We start from the raw sequence: 18,380 nt of genomic DNA, 5'->3' as shown, positions 1-18,380 counted from the left end.
CTGAGTCAGCGGCGCTACATTGAGCCAAATCTGGAACGGCGCGGGCCCAATGCGGTCTAGGCCCGTTCGACTTCCCCTCCAGAACGAACACTGATCCTTCCAGACCAATCCACCTCGGTGCAATTCAATTCTTCTGCTTACACCTGTCATACTATCATAACCCCTCCAAGTCAAACCGAATGGCCATTGAATCGTGCATTAAGGCGATTGCTCGTCTCGCGGTCGGCTGGTGACACTACTTCTTGAACTCAGTTCGGCCATGGCCGAACGAAAGCAATACCTCAATGAAGAGGACTTCAAAGCAGGTGCGTTTTAATTCACCCTATTATACTAAACTGTACATGCTCACCATACTTCTAGGTCTTGTCGCTCTCGACAAGGAAATGGGCCAAAACCCCTGGCTGGTGGCATTCGCGCCTCTCAGAATCGTCACTGCCGGCGGTTTCCTTGCGGTCTCCTATCTCAGGAATCGCGAGGCCACGGGCGATATCGACTACTTGATCGACCCTGAATTCGTCGGAGATGGCGATATCAACAAAGCCCTCCATGCGGCGATCGAATCCGTCGGCGACCGACTGAAATTCAACGACGAATGGTTCAATGACGATATTTCTGTCTTTGTCACCAAGCGCGCCAGGGAAAATGTCTTCGAGCGAGCTAATAAGCAGGGCATTACGCTTTTCAAAGGCGAAAACCTCGAAGTGCTTGCTGCTCCAATCGAATGGGCCCTCGAACGAAAACTAAGGCGGATCTATGCCGGTGATCGGGATCGCAAAGCCGAAACAGATATGGCTGACGCAGTCGCCCTTTTAAAAAAGTTGAAGGAACGAACCAACGAGCCTCTGGATTTGGAATCGATTCGAACGATGAACACAAACGGGTTCGACGTTTGCCCAGATCATGACACAATGCATCGGGTTGCCAATGTATATCGTGATGAATACAAGGAGGAACCCTTCAAATAGATGCAAATAGATGTTGCGGGTGGAGCGGCGAGTCTGCGAGGAGCCCATTCGACCCGCGTGACCTTTCCTTTTGTACGATCCCTCTATATAGTGTAGAACCAGCCCGTATTTGTGATTATGTTGCGCCGTGCAAAATTCTGTCCCTTTCCATTTTTCTCCAGGACCAAATTTCCCTCCGTGTCTAGAGCTTCTGGTGGTACCGATATCTTCAGAAGATCCCTATCAATAGGGGCAACCTTGGTCGTCCAACCTGGAAGCTCCTCAGGCGTGAAAGGAGGCAACGTATCATTTGCATCCTCGCGGTAAATATGTTGATGATTCCTCCGAAGACCCAAGCTCAATCTCCAATTGACAGCCTCGTGTAATTCCTCCACGATAGACGCAAGAATCGCATAGCGGAGGGGGTCCGGGTCCTTCGGGTCGGGAATATCTCGCAGACGCCAATCGGGGCGGTAGAAAAAATACTCCGTCTCCCATCCCATCATCTCATAGTGATCAGCAAGATGTAGTTCGTAAAGTCGATAAACGGAGCGTAGCGGGGTGTCGCGCATGCGCCAAATCGGAATCGCGCGGAGGTTGTGGATTTCTCCAAACTGAGACGCAATGATTCCGGTCTCCTTCTTGGTGTCTTCGATGAGAGCCCGCGGGGTAAATGGGCCCGGGACTGGGAAGAACCATGACGGGAATGGGACGAACATGCGCAGGAGCGTAAGAAGGGGGCGTTTGTGGTTGCTAAGTCGAGAAAGACTGCCGCGGATCTTAAGCGGCGAGTGCCAGTACCGAAGCCATGTGCGAAAGCGAGCCCATAGAGATATCTTCGGTCTTGGACGGCGAGGAGGAGCGGCCATTAATAAAACGTGTTGCTGTCTGGGGAGAGCGAAGAGGAACAGCGAGAGGCGTAAAGGTGGAGGCTTGGCAAGAGATGATCACCTGATCTGCTTACCAAATGAAGCAGTGGATTCATGAGCATAAATATTAATGCCAACGAGGATTCCATGGCTGATGCATCCTTTTGATCCTGGTCGAGAAATATGTCCCTGTTGGGCTGGAATTTTCATAGAAGAGTTCTTGTGGTTTTATTTGTTCGCAAGCGATACTCCACTTCGGCATTGTCCTCTGTTGCTGCCGGTTTCTTGCTATATATTTTTGTGTTTTTCCCACGAACCTTTGCTTTATGTCAACTAACATACTGCGAGTATTTTCGTTGTAGTTGATATTAGAGCATGCCTTCGATTGAAACCTACCCCGCAATTCTGTTTCCTGCGCAGTATCATTGCACAGGGGTTGACCGAGGCCAGCGGTGCCACAAGGCTCCTCATTGACAACCCCAACATGATGATTTCCAACAGTCAGTGGCTCCAATTTCAAGGTAATAATCCTGCAAGACAAACGCTCGTATTAGCACGGGAGAAGTGAGTCACGGCAATTTATAATGCAGGGTTACTTCAAAATACTACCCAAGCCCTCGTATTCGCGGGTGAGACAGTATAAGAATGATAATGTGCCCTGCAAGAAAAACTACCATCAAACTCTAACAAATAACCTGATCTTAACCAGAGTACAAAGGGAAAAAGAAACAAAATGGCGTCGGAAGGGATAACCCTCAACGAGAACTTCACCCACCAGTCCTCCACGCACAGCACAACCATCCACTGGACAACCCTGGGCGAACCCACCAACCCACCATTAATCTTCATCCACGGCACCCCCTGGTCCTCCGTCCTCTGGCATCCATACGCCAAAGCTCTATCCTCCACATACAACGCCTACCTCTTCGATAACCCCGGCTTCGGCGAGTCACCAGGCCGCACTCCTCTCCAGCCAAGCCCAACTCCACCAAACAATACCAACGAGATTGCATCTCTCGACGCCTCACTCGCCGGACAAGCAGAGTCCTTCGCAGCGCTTTACCACTTCTGGGGCTTTAAAGAGGATAACCTCCCCCATGTCATTGCCCACGACGTCGGCGGGTTAATCAGCCTGCGCGGATTCCTCCTGCACGGATGTAAATACGCGAGTCTGTGTCTTATTGATGTTGTCGCGCTCAGACCCTTTGGAAGCCCGTTTTTCACCGTGGTGGGCCAGAATCCAGACGTGTTTACTTCCATCCCCGAGGCTGTGTTTGAGGGGATGTTGCGGGAGTATATCCGTGGGGCGGCATTTAGGCCTATCCCTGCTGAGATCGAGGAGAGGCTTTTGAGGCCGTGGTTGTCGAGTCGCGGTGGGCGGCGAAGAGGTATAGGGTTTATTCGGCAGATTGCACAGGCGGATGCCCGTGATGTAGAGGATGTGGAGGGGCGGTATGGGGAGGTTGGAAGTGTAATGCCGGTTAAGGTTCTTTGGGGGATCGAGGACAGGTGGATTCCGGCTGAGAGGGCCAAGGAGCTGGCGTGGAGGATGGGAGCGAGGGAGACTGTCTTGATTGAGGATGCTGGGCATTTGGTTATGGTTGATCAGCCGGAGAGGGTTGCTATTGAGATCATGGGCTGGATGATGAGGGTTACGCGGAGTGGAAATAATCAACGTAGTATTGGCCTTCGACAATATGTGTGTGAACAGACTGCAGCGGCTTGATAAGGATAGGGCCTGGTTGGCCGGCTCCACTATCCTCGCAGTGAATGTCGCGAAAGTGAGAGTAACACTACCCTATAGCCACCAAGAAGGAAAACCCTCTACATAAAGTTCCCTGCGACATCTACTCCCTCCACGCTTCTTTACTTCAAACATACGCACATTGCCCTTATTCTCCGTCATCAACGTGGCTCCGCTCGATCTTAACACACTGCAATCACAATGCCTGGAAGAATAATGCAGGCGAAGGCCATGATTAAGGAACCGCTGCCAGCCCTTCTCGAGCCACCCTCGCATACAAAGACGTCAGCTATACATCCGACCAGCTACCGTGGCCCCCTCTTGCTGTGGGATAGCTTTGAATCAGAAGCGCGAAACAATCTCAACTCAACCCAATGGAGTAAGGCAACCATCTGCTTTGCCGCCGCCGGTACACCTGGCCCCTGCAATGCCGCCGAGAACGAGCAAATCTACTGCGGCGCAGAGGGCTCAATTGAGGGCCGAATCCAGTCAAATATCGGGGCTGTGATGTCGGCGGTTTGTCGAGCCCAGGGGGTAAATCTGGTGTTTGGGGATTACGCGGCCACCAAAGACGCCGTAACTGGGAAAGAGGCTCCGGACTTATTGATCATGACGCGCGATGGATTGGGACGTGCTATTGGCGAAGGAAAAGTCCCATGGGTGGTTCCAGCGCATGATCTCGACGCAACTGTACGTAAGGGTGGAAGTGACCTAAGGAGGCTTCTCGGTATGTTCCAGCACACCATCTCCCCTTCCTGCTCCATAGTGTCACAGCGGGCTTACTGGGTTCGGTATAGGGCAACTGGCCAGATATCTGTGCATCGCGGGGCTCAGATATGGGTTCATGATAACATACGAACAGGTTATCTTCGTAAAGCAGGAATTTTACAACAACCAATGGACACTATTTTATAGCAGACCGATCAGAGCCTGTGCTACCTTTGACGAAAATGCTGGAGCAGGCCTGCCGGGTGTGACTCTACGGGAGTGTTTTTGGTATCTCTTGTGTCTCATAGACCGTGACCACCGTGCCAACAATAGCACGCCCATACGCAATTGGGTCAGAAAGACCTGAGCAATGTTGGGAGAGGAATTTTCAGCGGCGAACGTCCTGCTTTCTTTGTACTTATCTGCAACTTTGCGCACAGATCTTTTCAAATGCCCATAAAGGCTCAATTCCCAGAGTCCTGATAGCGATACCGTGTACTAAAAGCTACAAAGTCCATCTATCCTTATTTCCATGTGTCTGCCTAGACCACCCGTCAAGGTACGGACAATCGGCAAGCTGCCAGTCAACCCACTGGACATCTGTCCATATATCAGTCGGCCTTGCTAGATCAGACCGGTTGAAACCGACGATGTAGCTGAGAGAAGAAATAGTCATTAGCAAGACTTCATCTCCATGGTATATGTAACTGATCCCTAAGAAACTTACACTTTTGAAAATTTGGAGTCCCAGAAAAGTTGGGCTCGAGTGGGACTGACGCCAGCCCGACGGCACTCCCTAATGACGCCCAATAATTAGTTCACCGCAAATCGCCAAGGGATGAAGGCAAACAGGAACAGGGAAATGTCCTACTTACATCCAAGCTTCCCGAAAGGCGTTGCGGATGCGCGCTCGCTCGTCGAAGCTAAGCGACCAAAAGTGGTTGCCCGGCGACGAAATTGTCTGGGTTCTTCTCAATTCCACGCCCGGAGCATGGTCCATCAGGATGTAATGGAGGAAACCGCCTGGAACCATGCCATCACCGTCTTGCTTTATAGCCTCGTGGTGTCTGATAGCCGGAGTTGCCTTGCATTTGTTCTTCATTAAGGTGTCGAGACACTGGATTTCAGTGGCCGGCATATCGGTCAGCACATCGGTTGCTTGCCGGGCACGCTCGGTACTTGTGGCATACTCGAAGCCGGCACAGGGGATCCTAGATTAGACATGGTCAGGTCTATGTGTGGCAGTGGACTAAAAGGGTGACACGGGTCGCATACTGCATTATGATTCTCATGAAAGCGATGTCGTCTGAGTTGTAGATGTTTCGGCAGCGGAACGCACCGTAGGCTGCACTGGGGTCTCCCTGTAAACCTTCATACTCGAAATACTGTCCTGGGTTATCCTGGTCATTTCCTTCTGCGTACTTTGCTTCTAGCATCCATCCAGCTGGTTCTGTGGTGTTGGTGAACTCGATGATCCTGCCCACCCATTCATCGAAGAAGGTCTGATTAGCCATATGGGAAAACACTGGAAGGTTATAGAGGATGGACAATCATTCAGATGGCAATGATGGTCAAACTTGTATTGAATATAAACAGTCAACAGTCTCCCAATATAAACGAGCAATGGTGGAGGAAAATGAGGAGGGAGACTCGGAGGCGAGGAGTGTTGAGTGTTACGCCACCACAAACTCAGTTGGTAACTGCATTCACCACCACATTATTCACTTCATTTCATCCAATTATGAACATATCAACCACCACCACTTCCTCCTCCTCCACTGCCACCGCCGCCGCTTCCTCCTCCACTGCCTCCACCGCCGCTTCCTCCCCCGCCACTACCGCCGCCTCCTCCGCTGCCACCCCAACCGCCGCTGCTATATCCCCCTCCTCCATATCCTCCACCAGTCCCACCGGACGAGATAGCGCCAGACTCCGTGACAGAACCACAGCCAGACCCACAGTTATACGTACTGTCAATTCCCACGTCTCTCCCCGCAGCGTCCTTATCAATACAATCCAACTGCCCATCCGTGCATTGATTCCCACCCTGATCGTATGAGCTACCAAGACCAATGGGATAATAATACGGATAATAGTTCCGGTCAGCGATGTATCCACTCCTCGAACCTTGCATATTAGGCCCACCGATGAAGCCTTCCCAGAGGAGCCGTACTTCAGAGCGCTGAATGACCTTGTCGTACCGTGCACTTGCCACAAGGTCCCAGGGGATTTCACAGGCGCCCATGCGTTCCTTGAGTAGCTGTTCGTAATCTGAGAGTCGCTCGCTGGGTGATACTTCCGCCCAGGGTGCCACGAAGAAGACCTCGCCTGTGCCCAGTTCGTGGTAATGGCTGAAGGGTTGGGCGCGGTGGATGCCGCCCAGTCGGACGCGGGACAAGGATGGGTGACGGGTGTTTAGGGCATTGTGAGGCTCGTGCAGCCAGGCTGTTGATTTTGCGAAGCGAGGAGATTCGGCCATTGCAACGGCAACGCGGGTCAAGGCGTTTGATGCGGATAGGAGAGTCCGCCGGGATGACACCCAGTCGTCCGATGATGGTGGGTAGACGTGCTTCTCGCGCTGGAGGTGGAGTGATATCATGGACCAGGCGTCAAAGGGAAATGCCCAGACGTGCTTTGCAATGCTGCAGTCGCCGCATGCTGTTGGACAGGACCTCCACGCTTCGGAGCAGTCCCAGGGGAAAAGCGATTGGTATTTGTATAGCGGCCCGTTGGAGAAGCAGCCCCAGTCGTACCAGTACTCATGCAGGTAGTCAATGATATCGGAGTCGGCATAGCGGCGGAAATAATATCGGTGCAGGTATTCCTCTGTGAAACCGTATGGGACATCGTACCTACTGAGCGGTCGATCATGGGGGTACTCCGTGATTGCTGGACATGCAAAGCTCATTAGATATAGAGGACTTGCTGATGATGACACCGCGGTATTATTCACCAGGGGACCAAAGAGGGCTGGCTCAAGGAGAGAGGAACAAAATTTGAGAGAGCTTCTGCCTGCGTTCGTTGTGAGGCCGGTTGTTGGCTTGAGCAGCTTCCCAGTGATTGAATCGATGTATATCTTCAGTCTACTGCCCAAGAGGGATTTTAGACTGTCTAGAATCGGGCAAATGACAGCATCAAGTGATTTTCGGTCAGATTGTGGGTCATCTATTGTGTCTTGACTGGCGGCGACGAGGGCTTTGACGATTTTCTGCTCCAGCTGCCCATCGTCTGAGGATTCGTGGAGGAGACCAGAAAATGGTACCCCGACGACTTGTTTCATGGCGAGCTTATAATGCTTCCGTTTGTCTACGGGCTTCTGACTCTGCCATAACTGGTCTGCCATTGCTCGAAGCACTCGCTGCTGTGACCCATATATGGGCGAGGCCTGGTGGTAAACTGGCAAGTCCTTCAGCGATAGTATCGCACCGTCCCTGATCAAGTCAGTCACTGCTCGCCTACCATTCTGCATATAGGTAGACCAAACCTTGAGCCCTCAATAACAAGAGGCCCAACTCGCAGAACGGCATGCACATAGTCAAACGGACTATTATCCCCGACAAGCTCACGGAAGAATAGCGGTATGTCGCCATCGGCCCTCGCCCTACCAGCTGAGCTCTTCTTGAGCGACTTGTCGGGCGAAGAATTTAGCCCAAATTGGATCGTCTGCCCAACAATGGGCTTCTCTTTTTTCACTTTGCTAACCATGCGGGAGATTGACCCGCGCATCACCGTTCGGGGCGCTACTTGTGCAGTTTCCAGTAGGCCTTTGTACTTGGCCTGCGCTATTCGCTGAGGAGCCTGAGCTGTCAAGACGTGCTTGTACATCTTGTTATAGTCCTCGTCCCCGTATTGATGGGCCCAGTAGCAAGACTCGCAGATTGTGGAAGAGGCGAATGCTTCTTTCCTGCGCGTGAACATGGTGCCGGTGATAGTGTCCTGGCATTTGGCGCATTTCAACACCTGGATGTTAATTTTTCTACCAGATGACTTGTCGACCACTGGCGAGGTTAGTATCGACTCGTACTAGGGAAAGGGTTCACACACGCTGTGGGATGCCTGGAGAATTGCGAGGTTTAACCTGGTCCGACCGTGCTTCGATCATCTGGTCAATATCCAGGAGCCCTAATATCTGATTAGCCTCTAGCCAAAATTCATCTTCACCGACATACCAGCTGCCTGGAGCAGTAGCCATGCCAACTCCTCGTCGGCGGGTCGCTTCCGTGGATCTTACAGTATTAGCATAGCAACCCTAGAACATCGCAGATCGGGTGCATTACCTGTTAAATTTCCCCGAACCTCTGCCTTGATCCTAGCACTCGTCTTCTCTGCAATAATATCCTGCGTGACACTGCGGATTGCTGGCTCGCTAAGCCCTCCTTTAGGTCGCACCTGGCCACCCTGGGCAATGCGGTCCTGGCCTGCTCAATGTAAGCTATCCGCGCATACAGCACTATGTTACTTGGGCACAAACGATGTCGAATAGCAAAAGAGCGAGCCTGCTGGCCCACCTGGTCCAGGAACGTGTCGTATCCATGGATATTGTCATCATTGTCCGACAAAAAAGCAGCGGCAGCATATTCGGGCCTACGCCATATTTGCAATGTGCGGATGATATTCTCAATCTCGGCTCTGGCCCCTTCCCAGTATAGTCTTTCAACCTCTTTCGCCAGATGCTCGGGCGCCGGACCGATCTCTGTCCATGATAGAGGAGGCTCGGCAGTTGAGTTGCGAATGGACGTGGATTTCCACCGTGAGAGGGACAGCTTGCGCGACATGGTGGGTAGCATACTTACTATTTGCCCTCAATGCCAGAACTAGGGTTAATGTTACGGCTTATAAACTTCACCAGGAATTCACCCACTGACCAAGTTGGCCGGCGCAACGGAAGCCGAGTGCGCCTTGCGGCTGAGCAGGAGGAACACGAATAACACGAGCGGGGCGTGCTTGAACGGGGAGGACTTTATCGCTTACCAGATCTCGTTTGGGGGTAGTCCGTGGCGCTAATCGCTCGTATTCATGGAGGCGATGCTGTGCCCCGTGCCCGGATCCCAAGGAGCACACGCAAGGCAGCTTTGCAAGACCGGGTGAACAACTCAAGATATCAAATAAAGAAAAGGGATTCCATCTCCTCTTCGAGACCGAGTTAAACTCTATACTATGTAATCATGGCTTTCATATCCCCAGCCAACCTCGCTACCCTCCATGCCGTGGGCTCTGCGGACATCACAGCGCTACAGGGGAGTCCATCAGGGCGATATGCCTCCGTCCGCCCTGGGAACCAGGACCAGGTCCCTATCGTTCCAGATGCAGCATTATTCCGTTGTTTACCGACGACAGACCCCGGACCAAAGGCCCTGCCAACCGCCAGCGAATGCGCCGTCCATCTCGAGATGCTAGCGGTTTTCCGCGCCCTGCGCGGCGCTGTAATTCAGTCGAATGATCTGGATAAAGCGTTTGGCATATCTCCTCGAAGGACGGTGAGATACCGCAAGAAGAGGGAAGGATGGAAATATGTCGCCGTGCCCGTGGAGATCCGGGATCCGGCGTGGGAGGATAGACGCAAGTTGAAGTGGAAGTATTATCTCAGTATCGCAGCGGCGCGCTTTCATATGTGGATTAACCTGGTTAACGAGCATCTGGGGAAGGCTGCCGTGGGAGCGCCTCCTTTGAAGGAGTTATTACTGCCGCCACTTGGTGAGTGTCTTGCTCCTTATTCATGCTGAAGTGGAGGCTAACTGTGGTAGATGTGCTGGTGATATGGCATGGTTTTCTATTGAACTGCGAAGATTTTAACAACTACTGCGTGATGCACAATTTGCAGTATATTCAGGACGTAGCCTTTCCATGGACGCAGATTGTACGCCTCCCTACCTAAATTACGAGTCCCCTAACTAACCCCAGTGCAACAGCACGGCGCGATCAATTCAGATACTTGGGAATACACCCTTCCAAATGACCACAGCGACTGGCTAAAGAACGTCCGCAACCTCGAGCCAGACCTCTTAACCGCGCTCTGCGAAGCCGGAAAATCCACAAGCGCACTTCACACTCTCCTCACAACATTTGAGAGCTGTAGCGTATCCGACACGGAAACAGTCTGCGGCGACGATAGCCCGTTATTCCGAACCATCAAGGCAGCCCGCAGAAGTGAGGAACTGAACGAGCCCCTTGTTGAGAACGTACAGCGCCAGTGCATCTTTGTTGATAAGATGCACGGCCACTGCTGGATCCGGAATCCGGCTGCTGCGGGAACAATGCGCAGGGCTGTAGATCGCTATGATAAGTTCTTGCATCTGTTTCGGCTGTATCCCAAGCAGTTTCTTGTCCCCATGCTTGATATCGATCTGGCGTGGCATACGCACCAGTGCAGCGCGCAGAATTATAGGAATTTGGTGACGGAGAGGGTTGGGCGGTTCATTAACCATGACGACAAGATTGGGCGTGACGCCTTGGATGATGGCTTCGCGAGTGCGGACCAGTGGTACCGGCTGGCGTTTGGGGAGCAGTACCAGGTGTGCCAGTGCTGGTCGTGCGAGGCCATCTTCTCGGCGGTGGAGGAACTGGATGAGGAACTGCTGGATGACCAGGCGGCCATTGATGGTATTGTCAAGGATGTTGAGCAGAGGGTTCATTATCATCGCGAACTGGAGATTGCGCGGCGTCTGGACAGGGATCTTCCTCTTTGGAGTCATAAGTGAATAACTCGTAAAATTGTCCTAGAGGGTTCGTCGACTCTGTTCTACGATATTTCATGATATTCACTCTCCAAATATCCATCGTTGTCGTTAGGTGTTGTGTGTATGGCTGACTTTATAGCCCTATTGTTGTATATAATTCCACAGTATTCGACCAACGGGCGATCCCCCGCTCGCCAGACTTACCAACCAGAACATGGAATAATCAATAAACGTTATAACTGGGCCGGTCCCATCGAAGCTAATTTTTGGGTCTTTGAAACCAATCGACTCAGGCATTCTCGGTCAGGTCCTGCACTACGTCATGTCCCCACAGCGTTCTTATAAAGCTTCACCTGCCGATCAATCTTGACCTCAACCCGCAATTGACATTCAATTACTGCTCACTGCGCATGGATAATTGAGTAGAACAATTGCTACAATGACCCTCACAATTCACCACCTCCACGTCTCAACCTCCGAGCGCGTCCTCTGGATCTGCGAGGAACTCGGCATTCCCTACGAACTGAAAACCTACGACCGCCAGCCCCTCCTCGCACCCCCAGAACTCAAAGCTGTCCATCCCCAAGGGTCCGCACCCACAATCCAAGACGGGGATGTGACTCTTGCCGAAACAGGCGCATGCATCGAATACATTGCACACAAGCACGGGAATGGCCGTCTCTTCCTGCCGCCGTCGCATCCGAACTACGCCGATTTCCTGTACTGGTTCCACTGGTCGAACGGGACGCTGATGGGGAATATCGGGCGGCTCATGATGGCGAAATTTGCAGGGCTGGAGCCGGATAATAAGATGGTGACGTATTCGAAGGATAGGCTGCAGAAGTCGCTGAAGATGCTGGATGACCGGGTCACGGAGAACAAGTGGCTGGCTGGGGAGGAGTTTACGGCGGCGGATGTCATGATGGTGTTCCCCATAACGACGGGGAGGTACTTTGCGCAGTTTAGTTTGAAGGAGTATCCCAGTCTCGTGGCTTATCTGGGCCGCGTCAGCGAGAGGCCTGCGTATAGAAAGGCGATGGAGAAGGGGGACCCGGGGATGGAGCTGGCTTTGGGTGTTGAGAGTCCGGAGAAGCCAATTGTTTAGATAGGATGAATCCATTGGTCGATAGAGTCGATACTGGGATAGAACTATCTGGATCTCAGTCTAGTACCACTATCCTAACCACATTTGCCAATCTCTCTGCGGTTCTGTCCCTTGGACATCTCACAAAATCACTCACTGCTATCCAGTCGACTAATTGTAGCTTGCAGGTCCTAATTACAAATTCTTAATCTCATTTCGAACCTCGGCTAAGAGGCGCGCCTCCTCGCTCGAGTCCTCCTCCTCATCGACAACCTTCTTCTTCTTCTTCTTTGAAGGGGTGGACTTCGCACTGTCCTCTGCACGGCGCTTTTTGGGCGTACCTGCAGGAGTCGCGGGAGTTCCAGGAGCAGAATTGTTGTTTGAATCTCCACCAGCCATTTTTCTGAGCTTGCCCAGTTGGTTCTCGATGGATTTCTTGTTGCATTCTGTTCCACAGAAAAGATGTCAGTAGTTTAACAGACGTGGCCCGACCAAGCCTCTGAAAAGGAAACGTACCAGATCCCATGTGGGTGGCTAGCTTCTGGTAGTTCAGCTTGACATTCATTTCCTTGAGTTGGTCCAAAACTCCTAGGAGGAGCTGGGTGCTGTTAGTATCTGTCGCTCAGGGTGAGATAGAACGAACAGCGTACTTTGGCATTGGCTTCCGCCGTCCAATTCATCGGCATTTTGCGATAAGTTTGTCGTGACGGTGGACAATTGTCTGGGTCGGTGGCTGATATTTGCAGACTGGGAATGGTTCTGGATGGTGGTGGGAAAGAGATGGTAAGGAAGAAGGTATTGGAAGAGAATTGTCTGAAATAGGAGACTTTGTGTTCTCTGACTGATTAGTCGTGGTGCTTAGTCGTGCGTCGTTGTGATATGTTCTTTGTTTTTGCCCTTGGATGCCATTTCTTTGATGAACATTTAATTCCTGGTGGTTGAGCCTGGTAATCATGGCGAGCCTTATTATTGGATCTCTATCTGAGTCCGCACCGGCTTTGAATGAAGTATTACTACCCTGGAACTTGATGCATCTATAATTCTATATAGAGTGAAGATGTCTGCCTGAGTGCTGCCTAGTCTTCCAGGCACCATCCCCGCATTCACTTTCTCCGCGTCGCCGCTGACACGAATTCATCAACGCCAACTCTGCCAGCGTCTCTGAAAAACTCGACTTTTCACTTGAAACACTCCATATTAGAGGAATGCTTTCCAATGTCAGAAAAAGATTCCAAGCCCCCTGTGGGCTCCAAAATCCGCTTTCGCACCGCGCCCCGCCCGAAGCCAACCTTCGACTTTGCGCCTGACCAAGAATGGGTGGGCTCCCGTCGGAAGCGTGAGTACATTTGACAGAGTTATCCATATTCAGATATACTGACCTTGCACAGGTCGATTGACGTACGTTGACATGACACCGCGGGTCTCTGGAGCGTCGTCGAATGATTCTGTTGCAAAGTGCCCAGCTGCCTCTCAGCCTACAATCGGGCTCTCATCCCCAGTGGAATCGGCCTCTGCATCAACAAACACCTCTAACCAAACACCGCCTCATGCTGAGCAAATCAATCAGCCCGTTGAACAACCTGAGCGTGATCCAGGCTTGGCTTCACGCTTTCGCTATCCTATAGGACCGCTTCATGGCTGGTCGGACACTTACTCTGACTCTTCTTCGTCCTACCTCGAGTTTCAAGATGCCTGCCTGATGCGTCATTTCATCGAGACTCTAGCGCCACTGGTAAGTTTACCACCTTCAGGCCAATTTGTGGGTTAAGCTGATCGATATAGTTTGACACCAGCGACATGGACCGCCATTTCGCGATTGTTGTCCCCGAGCGTGCCCTTCTGTGTCCAGTGCTTCGATATGCTGTTTATACAGCTTCGGCTGGACACCTGATTCGATTAGCATACTGTAGAGGAGGGAATGGGGATATTGTGTCTGTTGATGGGACGGGGCTACCTAATCTTACACCAGATGCTGCCATCCGCTACCACGATATCTGTATTTCGCATCTGATTGAGATATCCAAGGACCCCAATGAGGAGTATAATGAAGATGTCCTGACGGCTGCTACGATCCTGCGTTTCTACGAACAGATTGATGGTACGTAACGTCCTATAACTTCAAGCACAGCACTAATGCTAGTGTCAAGCCCCGTCAACTGGACCTTCCGAGGCGTATTTGAATGCAATCCAGTTCATCGTCAACACCCAGAAAGACGAATCGTTCTACTCCTACCAAACCATTGAAGGCCCACCACGAGACAGCAGTGTTCACGTTACTCCTTCAATATCTCTTCGTCATTCCGCCTGTCTCGCCGCGATGCGCCAAGAGATCTGGAGCGCATTTCTTCACCAGCGCCCATTTCGTCTGCCTGTCTCACCGCACAACGACTATAGTTTATTCGACCCCAACAACGACTTCATCCGAGCCAACCGAATCTTCGTCTGGGTCGCCGACCTGTTGATATTTTGCTTCGGGGACAACCACTTCTCCACAGCACAGGAAAAACTGCAGCGCTGGAACATGCTCAAATCCGTCGAGCAGAGATGGCAGGATTTACGACCACAACCGATGCGGCCATTCTACTACCGCGAACGAGATCCCAGCTCCGGCCGGTTCTTTCCCGAGGTATGGCATGCCAACGCGTGTCAAGTGGCCGGAGCCCAACATGTAGAACTAGGCAGAATCCTCCTCGCGGTCTCTGATCCAACCAGGACATCCCGATTGGGAATCGGTGCAATGTCACGCAACAACGCCTTGGCTGCCGAGCTACGGAATATCACTCGCCGTCTATGTGGATTGGCCCTTTCCAACCAGAAGTGTCCGTCCGCTATGATTACGGCGATGGTCGCAATTGCGGTTTGTGGCGAGTATTTCACCGACCCTGCTGAGCAGGATGCGCTGCTTCAGTTGCTGCATGCCCTCGAGTACGACTACGCATGGCCGACGCAGAGCACTGTTGCCGCGTTGCGCGCGTCCTGGTCGCAGAACAAGGGGATGTAGATACCGCTAGCTGCTTCGGAGAGCTCCGTTTTCCAGGTGAAGTTTTTTCATGACTCGAACCTGTTGAAATAGGAGCTGTGAATAACCAAATGTGGGGTATGTCAGGCTTGGCTATCTTCGTGCGGGGAAAGCAACCACGACCAGAAGGTGGTGAAGAGGCCAAAAGAGCAATAATGCCCACTGCTATCATATGGGGAATGATTCCCCGCAGTACTCATTAAGCTACCTTCTTGACAGGACGCGGGGAACAGCCTGGTCCGCATTGTCGCCGACCAGCCAAACACCTTCCCAAATGGGAAACTTTCCCATTTCGGCATGTGGGTATGTGCCTGGCCAGGCGACGATTCACGATATCAAGATACACATCGGTAGATTTCATGATTGAGGGCCATATGATGTCGCAAGAGGCCTGACGGAGAGATTTATAAAGCTTCGATATGGCTCAACGTCGGAAAGTAACAAGCACGAAGGAATCCATCAACCATGTTTGCATCTCTGATTTTTGGCGGCACGGCCTTGATCGCTGTGGCCTACCTCTTCATCCTCCCTGTTATGAACTATTTCTACGATCCCAAGGGTTTGAGAAAATACAATAATTTCTCCCCATGGTCACCGTTTACCGACCTCCGACATGTACTGCTCAGCTCCGGCGGACACCGTTCGCGAGATATATACGAAGCCCACAAGAAATCGCCAGTCCTGCGGACTGGTCCAAACTCCCTTTCCTTTGGCGACATTCGCGCCGTGAAGGATCTATACGGGCACAGTACAAGAGTTGTCAAGGATAAAAATTATACTATCCTCGGTGGCTCGCATACTCAGCTTTTCGATGTCGTTGAAAAGCACGAGCACTCCAGGAAACGCAAAACCCTTTCCGCAGCCTTTGCGATCAAGCACCTCGAGAGATGGGAGTTCAAAGTGGCGTACAGCACCAAGCGCCTTCTCAACGCCATGGATGGATATTGCACTGCGCCACTACCCAAAGGCCAAACAATTCCGGATCCCAAGGATGTCACATTCGACTGGGGCATGTGGGGCAACCTGTTCACCATCGAAGCAATCAACAACATCGCAGTATCGTCACAAATGGATCTCCTAGATAAAGGTACGGATGAGGTCACAGCGCAAAAAATGGACGGTACGACTTATACCGCCGGATACCGGTTCTCACGCGACCAGCTCGTCCTCGCCCAGTCCGTCTTCGTCTGGGACTACAAGCTATACCCCTGGCTCGCAAGACTGTCTAACATCACCCCGAAATGGCGCAAAGTCTGGAAGAACGCCGAACCTTGGGGCGACGTAGTCTACCACCAAGCCGTAACCCGGCTGAAACGCTCTTTTAACGGCGAAAAGCTTGACGACTTCTTCTCCTCCCTCATGGAAGACAAACAAGGAATCCCCAACAATCTCGAATGGGGCGAAATCATCGCTGAAGTCGGTGCTATCATCAACGCCGGCTCCGACACAACCGCAATCGCCCTAACGCAGGTCCTCGCCTTCCTCCTCCAAAACCCACATACTCTCCACCAACTCCGCGAAGAAGTCGACGCCGTCCTTGACGACGACGAGATCGTCGCACCCTACGACAAAGTTAAGAACCTACCTTACCTACGCGCCTGTCTAGACGAGGGCCTCCGCCTCAGTCCACCAACATCGACCGGCCTGCTCAGACGGACACCACCCGAAGGCGCCTCGATAATGGGCGAGTGGATCCCCGGCGACACGACGGTCTCGATGAGCGCGTACGCCACGCACCGCGATCCGACTATCTATCCGGACCCGGAAGAGTTCCGTCCAGAACGGTGGATGGATGAGGAGGCGCGGAAGCGGATGGAGCCTTACTTCATCCCGTTCTCGACGGGTGCGCGTGGCTGTTTAGGTAGGAATATATCGTACCTGGAGCAAACGGTTGTTCTTGCTTCGATTGTGCACCGGTACGATTTTGCGTTGTCGACTCCGGGGTGGAAGTTGGATTTGTATGAGGCGTTTAATTTGCTTGTTGGGGATATGCCCTTGAAGATCTGGAGAAGGGAACTTGGCGGGGATGTTGTTGCATAGTTAAATGCTTCTTTTTGTGTTTCTGAACTTTGTTAGCTGTGCTTAAAATATAGCAAAGAAGACGCTTATGAGTATTGTACGTAGTTCGTGCTACTCCTCAAACCATTCGGGATTCGGATATATGTTCTACAAACACTCCTCTGAATGCGCACCGGATAAGAAGTTGAATAGTATACGTTCCTGCAAAAAGCACAATTATGTTCTACAATTTTCCATTTATACTCGCGGACTAAGATGCAGCGAAATAGCCCTAACATGGCTCAGATGTCAAATGAACCGGCACCTCGACGAGCGAGGTCGGCAGAAGCGAGCCCAAATGAACCTCTAACGGCTATTATCGGATCTAGAAATACAGTAATAGGTACCCGCGGAAATCTGCCACTACTCGATATAATAGCGAAACCTTTTCGCCATAATTACCGGGCTAGGTGTGGGTTATCTACTGGGTTATTAACTGGGGCTCGGTCGCAAACGTAACAAGAAAACCAGCTTATACAAATAAACACACAACCAATAACAAGAAACGAAATTTACAAATACACTAATATACAGCTCACCAAATCTCATCATAAGTCGGCAATCTCGCACTCTCCTCGCCATTCTGCCCCGCTTCCTGCTCTGGCGTAGAAACCCTCACAACAGCCTCAGCCTGGACCTGAATCTTCGCAAACCCATCATGGATGTACTGGTTATTAAACGTGACAATAGCCGGATTATGCCGCTTCCCGCTATCATCCGTACAGAACCGCGTAATCGCGTCTCGAAGCTCAGGCGTGGTATCATTCTTTTTGCAATCCCCCGCTAAAGAGATAGTCAGCTTTGTGACGTCGCGCGGCTTCGCGCCGCCTAGGGCTAGGGCTGTTTCCAGGTTCGAGAATGCGAGTTTCGCCTGCTTCCCGAAGCCCTGCGGGATGGAGTAGATGTGCTCGGAAGTCAGACGGCGCGGGACCTGGAAGGATGTGGAGATGAATGCCATGCTGGGGTTGTCTGGGGGGAAGGGCACGATTGATATGTCGGACTGGGGGAAGATTGTCCGCGCGTTGGGGGTGCTGGCGGTTTGCACGAGGGTGTTGGAGGGTGTACGTGGCATCTTGATCGTCCCTTGGCTAATGCGACGAGAGGATAAGCCGTTTAGTGTGTTCCTTGCGGAGTGAAGGCTGTTTTGTAGACGGCGGTGGCGGAGGTGGAGGAGGGGCCAGCGGGGACCCAGACTTGTTCAGTGGCTGTCGGCTGTGCTGGCCCAGTCTTTTTGCTGTGATTGGCACAATCCCCGCACTTAATCTGTTATGGGCAAT

General features: G+C 51.9%; 12 protein-coding genes across 12 annotated transcripts; 7 read left to right on the top strand and 5 right to left on the bottom strand.

Moving 5' to 3' along the window:
* The first annotated feature begins 358 nt into the window (after positions 1–358).
* On the top strand, positions 359–1,438 carry ASPSYDRAFT_45615 (uncharacterized protein). Its single transcript, XM_040847078.1, has one exon. It carries the CDS (start codon positions 384–386, stop codon positions 963–965), a length of 582 nt encoding a protein of 193 aa, XP_040702996.1. The 5' UTR covers positions 359–383; the 3' UTR covers positions 966–1,438.
* ASPSYDRAFT_58337 (uncharacterized protein) lies at positions 1,049–1,813 on the bottom strand (the record flags this gene model as incomplete). The annotated part of the gene is made up of 1 exon (XM_040849517.1): positions 1,049–1,813. The coding sequence occupies one exon, from the start codon at positions 1,811–1,813 to the stop codon at positions 1,049–1,051; it is 765 nt and encodes a 254-aa protein (XP_040702995.1).
* A 572-nt stretch (positions 1,814–2,385) lies between these two features.
* Positions 2,386–3,665, top strand: ASPSYDRAFT_45611 (alpha/beta fold hydrolase). The gene has a single exon (XM_040847077.1). The coding sequence runs from the start codon at positions 2,547–2,549 to the stop codon at positions 3,537–3,539; it is 993 nt and encodes a 330-aa protein (XP_040702994.1). The 5' UTR covers positions 2,386–2,546; the 3' UTR covers positions 3,540–3,665.
* A 93-nt stretch (positions 3,666–3,758) lies between these two features.
* ASPSYDRAFT_132732 (uncharacterized protein) lies at positions 3,759–4,632 on the top strand (the record flags this gene model as incomplete). The annotated part of the gene is made up of 2 exons (XM_040840613.1): positions 3,759–4,284; positions 4,355–4,632. 2 exons carry the CDS (start codon positions 3,759–3,761, stop codon positions 4,630–4,632), a joined length of 804 nt encoding a protein of 267 aa, XP_040702993.1.
* Positions 4,633–4,770: 138 nt separating this feature from the next.
* On the bottom strand, positions 4,771–5,779 carry ASPSYDRAFT_89902 (uncharacterized protein; the record flags this gene model as incomplete). Its single annotated transcript, XM_040852242.1, has 4 exons — positions 4,771–4,921; positions 4,993–5,061; positions 5,141–5,476; positions 5,541–5,779. The coding sequence occupies 4 exons, from the start codon at positions 5,777–5,779 to the stop codon at positions 4,771–4,773; spliced, it is 795 nt and encodes a 264-aa protein (XP_040702992.1).
* Positions 5,780–6,015: 236 nt separating this feature from the next.
* Positions 6,016–9,040, bottom strand: ASPSYDRAFT_89901 (uncharacterized protein; the record flags this gene model as incomplete). The annotated part of the gene is made up of 6 exons (XM_040852241.1): positions 6,016–7,696; positions 7,750–8,263; positions 8,310–8,387; positions 8,435–8,491; positions 8,543–8,683; positions 8,737–9,040. 6 exons carry the CDS (start codon positions 9,038–9,040, stop codon positions 6,016–6,018), a joined length of 2,775 nt encoding a protein of 924 aa, XP_040702991.1.
* A 390-nt stretch (positions 9,041–9,430) lies between these two features.
* On the top strand, positions 9,431–10,963 carry ASPSYDRAFT_89900 (uncharacterized protein; the record flags this gene model as incomplete). The annotated part of the gene is made up of 3 exons (XM_040852240.1): positions 9,431–9,959; positions 10,010–10,122; positions 10,175–10,963. The coding sequence occupies 3 exons, from the start codon at positions 9,431–9,433 to the stop codon at positions 10,961–10,963; spliced, it is 1,431 nt and encodes a 476-aa protein (XP_040702990.1).
* Positions 10,964–11,381: 418 nt separating this feature from the next.
* ASPSYDRAFT_151410 (glutathione S-transferase family protein) lies at positions 11,382–12,047 on the top strand (the record flags this gene model as incomplete). Its single annotated transcript, XM_040842098.1, has 1 exon — positions 11,382–12,047. The coding sequence occupies one exon, from the start codon at positions 11,382–11,384 to the stop codon at positions 12,045–12,047; it is 666 nt and encodes a 221-aa protein (XP_040702989.1).
* Positions 12,048–12,305: 258 nt separating this feature from the next.
* ASPSYDRAFT_105027 (uncharacterized protein) lies at positions 12,306–12,712 on the bottom strand (the record flags this gene model as incomplete). The annotated part of the gene is made up of 3 exons (XM_040839825.1): positions 12,306–12,472; positions 12,543–12,624; positions 12,677–12,712. Coding segments are annotated over 3 exons (285 nt in total), but the record flags the coding sequence as incomplete, so codon positions are not given.
* Positions 12,713–13,173: 461 nt separating this feature from the next.
* On the top strand, positions 13,174–15,269 carry ASPSYDRAFT_1002822 (uncharacterized protein). The gene is made up of 4 exons (XM_040839713.1): positions 13,174–13,362; positions 13,415–13,758; positions 13,809–14,124; positions 14,174–15,269. Exons 1-4 carry the CDS (start codon positions 13,242–13,244, stop codon positions 15,025–15,027), a joined length of 1,635 nt encoding a protein of 544 aa, XP_040702987.1. The 5' UTR covers positions 13,174–13,241; the 3' UTR covers positions 15,028–15,269.
* A 241-nt stretch (positions 15,270–15,510) lies between these two features.
* On the top strand, positions 15,511–17,085 carry ASPSYDRAFT_58333 (cytochrome P450; the record flags this gene model as incomplete). The annotated part of the gene is made up of 1 exon (XM_040849515.1): positions 15,511–17,085. One exon carries the CDS (start codon positions 15,511–15,513, stop codon positions 17,083–17,085), a length of 1,575 nt encoding a protein of 524 aa, XP_040702986.1.
* A 222-nt stretch (positions 17,086–17,307) lies between these two features.
* ASPSYDRAFT_45606 (uncharacterized protein) lies at positions 17,308–18,357 on the bottom strand. Its single transcript, XM_040847076.1, has one exon. It carries the CDS (start codon positions 18,173–18,175, stop codon positions 17,639–17,641), a length of 537 nt encoding a protein of 178 aa, XP_040702985.1. The 5' UTR covers positions 18,176–18,357; the 3' UTR covers positions 17,308–17,638.
* Between the last annotated feature and the right edge of the window lie 23 nt (positions 18,358–18,380).

The sequence above is a fragment of the Aspergillus sydowii genome (assembly GCF_001890705.1).
Source record: "Aspergillus sydowii CBS 593.65 unplaced genomic scaffold ASPSYscaffold_5, whole genome shotgun sequence".
Classification (NCBI taxonomy): domain Eukaryota; kingdom Fungi; phylum Ascomycota; class Eurotiomycetes; order Eurotiales; family Aspergillaceae; genus Aspergillus; species Aspergillus sydowii.
Note: the sequence above shows the minus strand (reverse complement) of the source record. Positions and strands in the feature narration are given on the sequence as shown.

Coding starts and splice junctions, on each gene's coding strand:
- ASPSYDRAFT_45606 (XM_040847076.1), bottom strand. CDS start 18,175: ATGCCACGTACACCCTCCAACACCCTCGTGCAAACCGCCAGCACCCCC.
- ASPSYDRAFT_45611 (XM_040847077.1), top strand. CDS start 2,547: ATGGCGTCGGAAGGGATAACCCTCAACGAGAACTTCACCCACCAGTCC.
- ASPSYDRAFT_45615 (XM_040847078.1), top strand. CDS start 384: ATGGGCCAAAACCCCTGGCTGGTGGCATTCGCGCCTCTCAGAATCGTC.
- ASPSYDRAFT_1002822 (XM_040839713.1), top strand. CDS start 13,242: ATGTCAGAAAAAGATTCCAAGCCCCCTGTGGGCTCCAAAATCCGCTTT. Junction 13,759..13,808: donor TCGAGACTCTAGCGCCACTG/GTAAGTTTACCA, acceptor TGATCGATATAG/TTTGACACCAGCGACATGGA. Junction 14,125..14,173: donor TTTCTACGAACAGATTGATG/GTACGTAACGTC, acceptor GCTAGTGTCAAG/CCCCGTCAACTGGACCTTCC.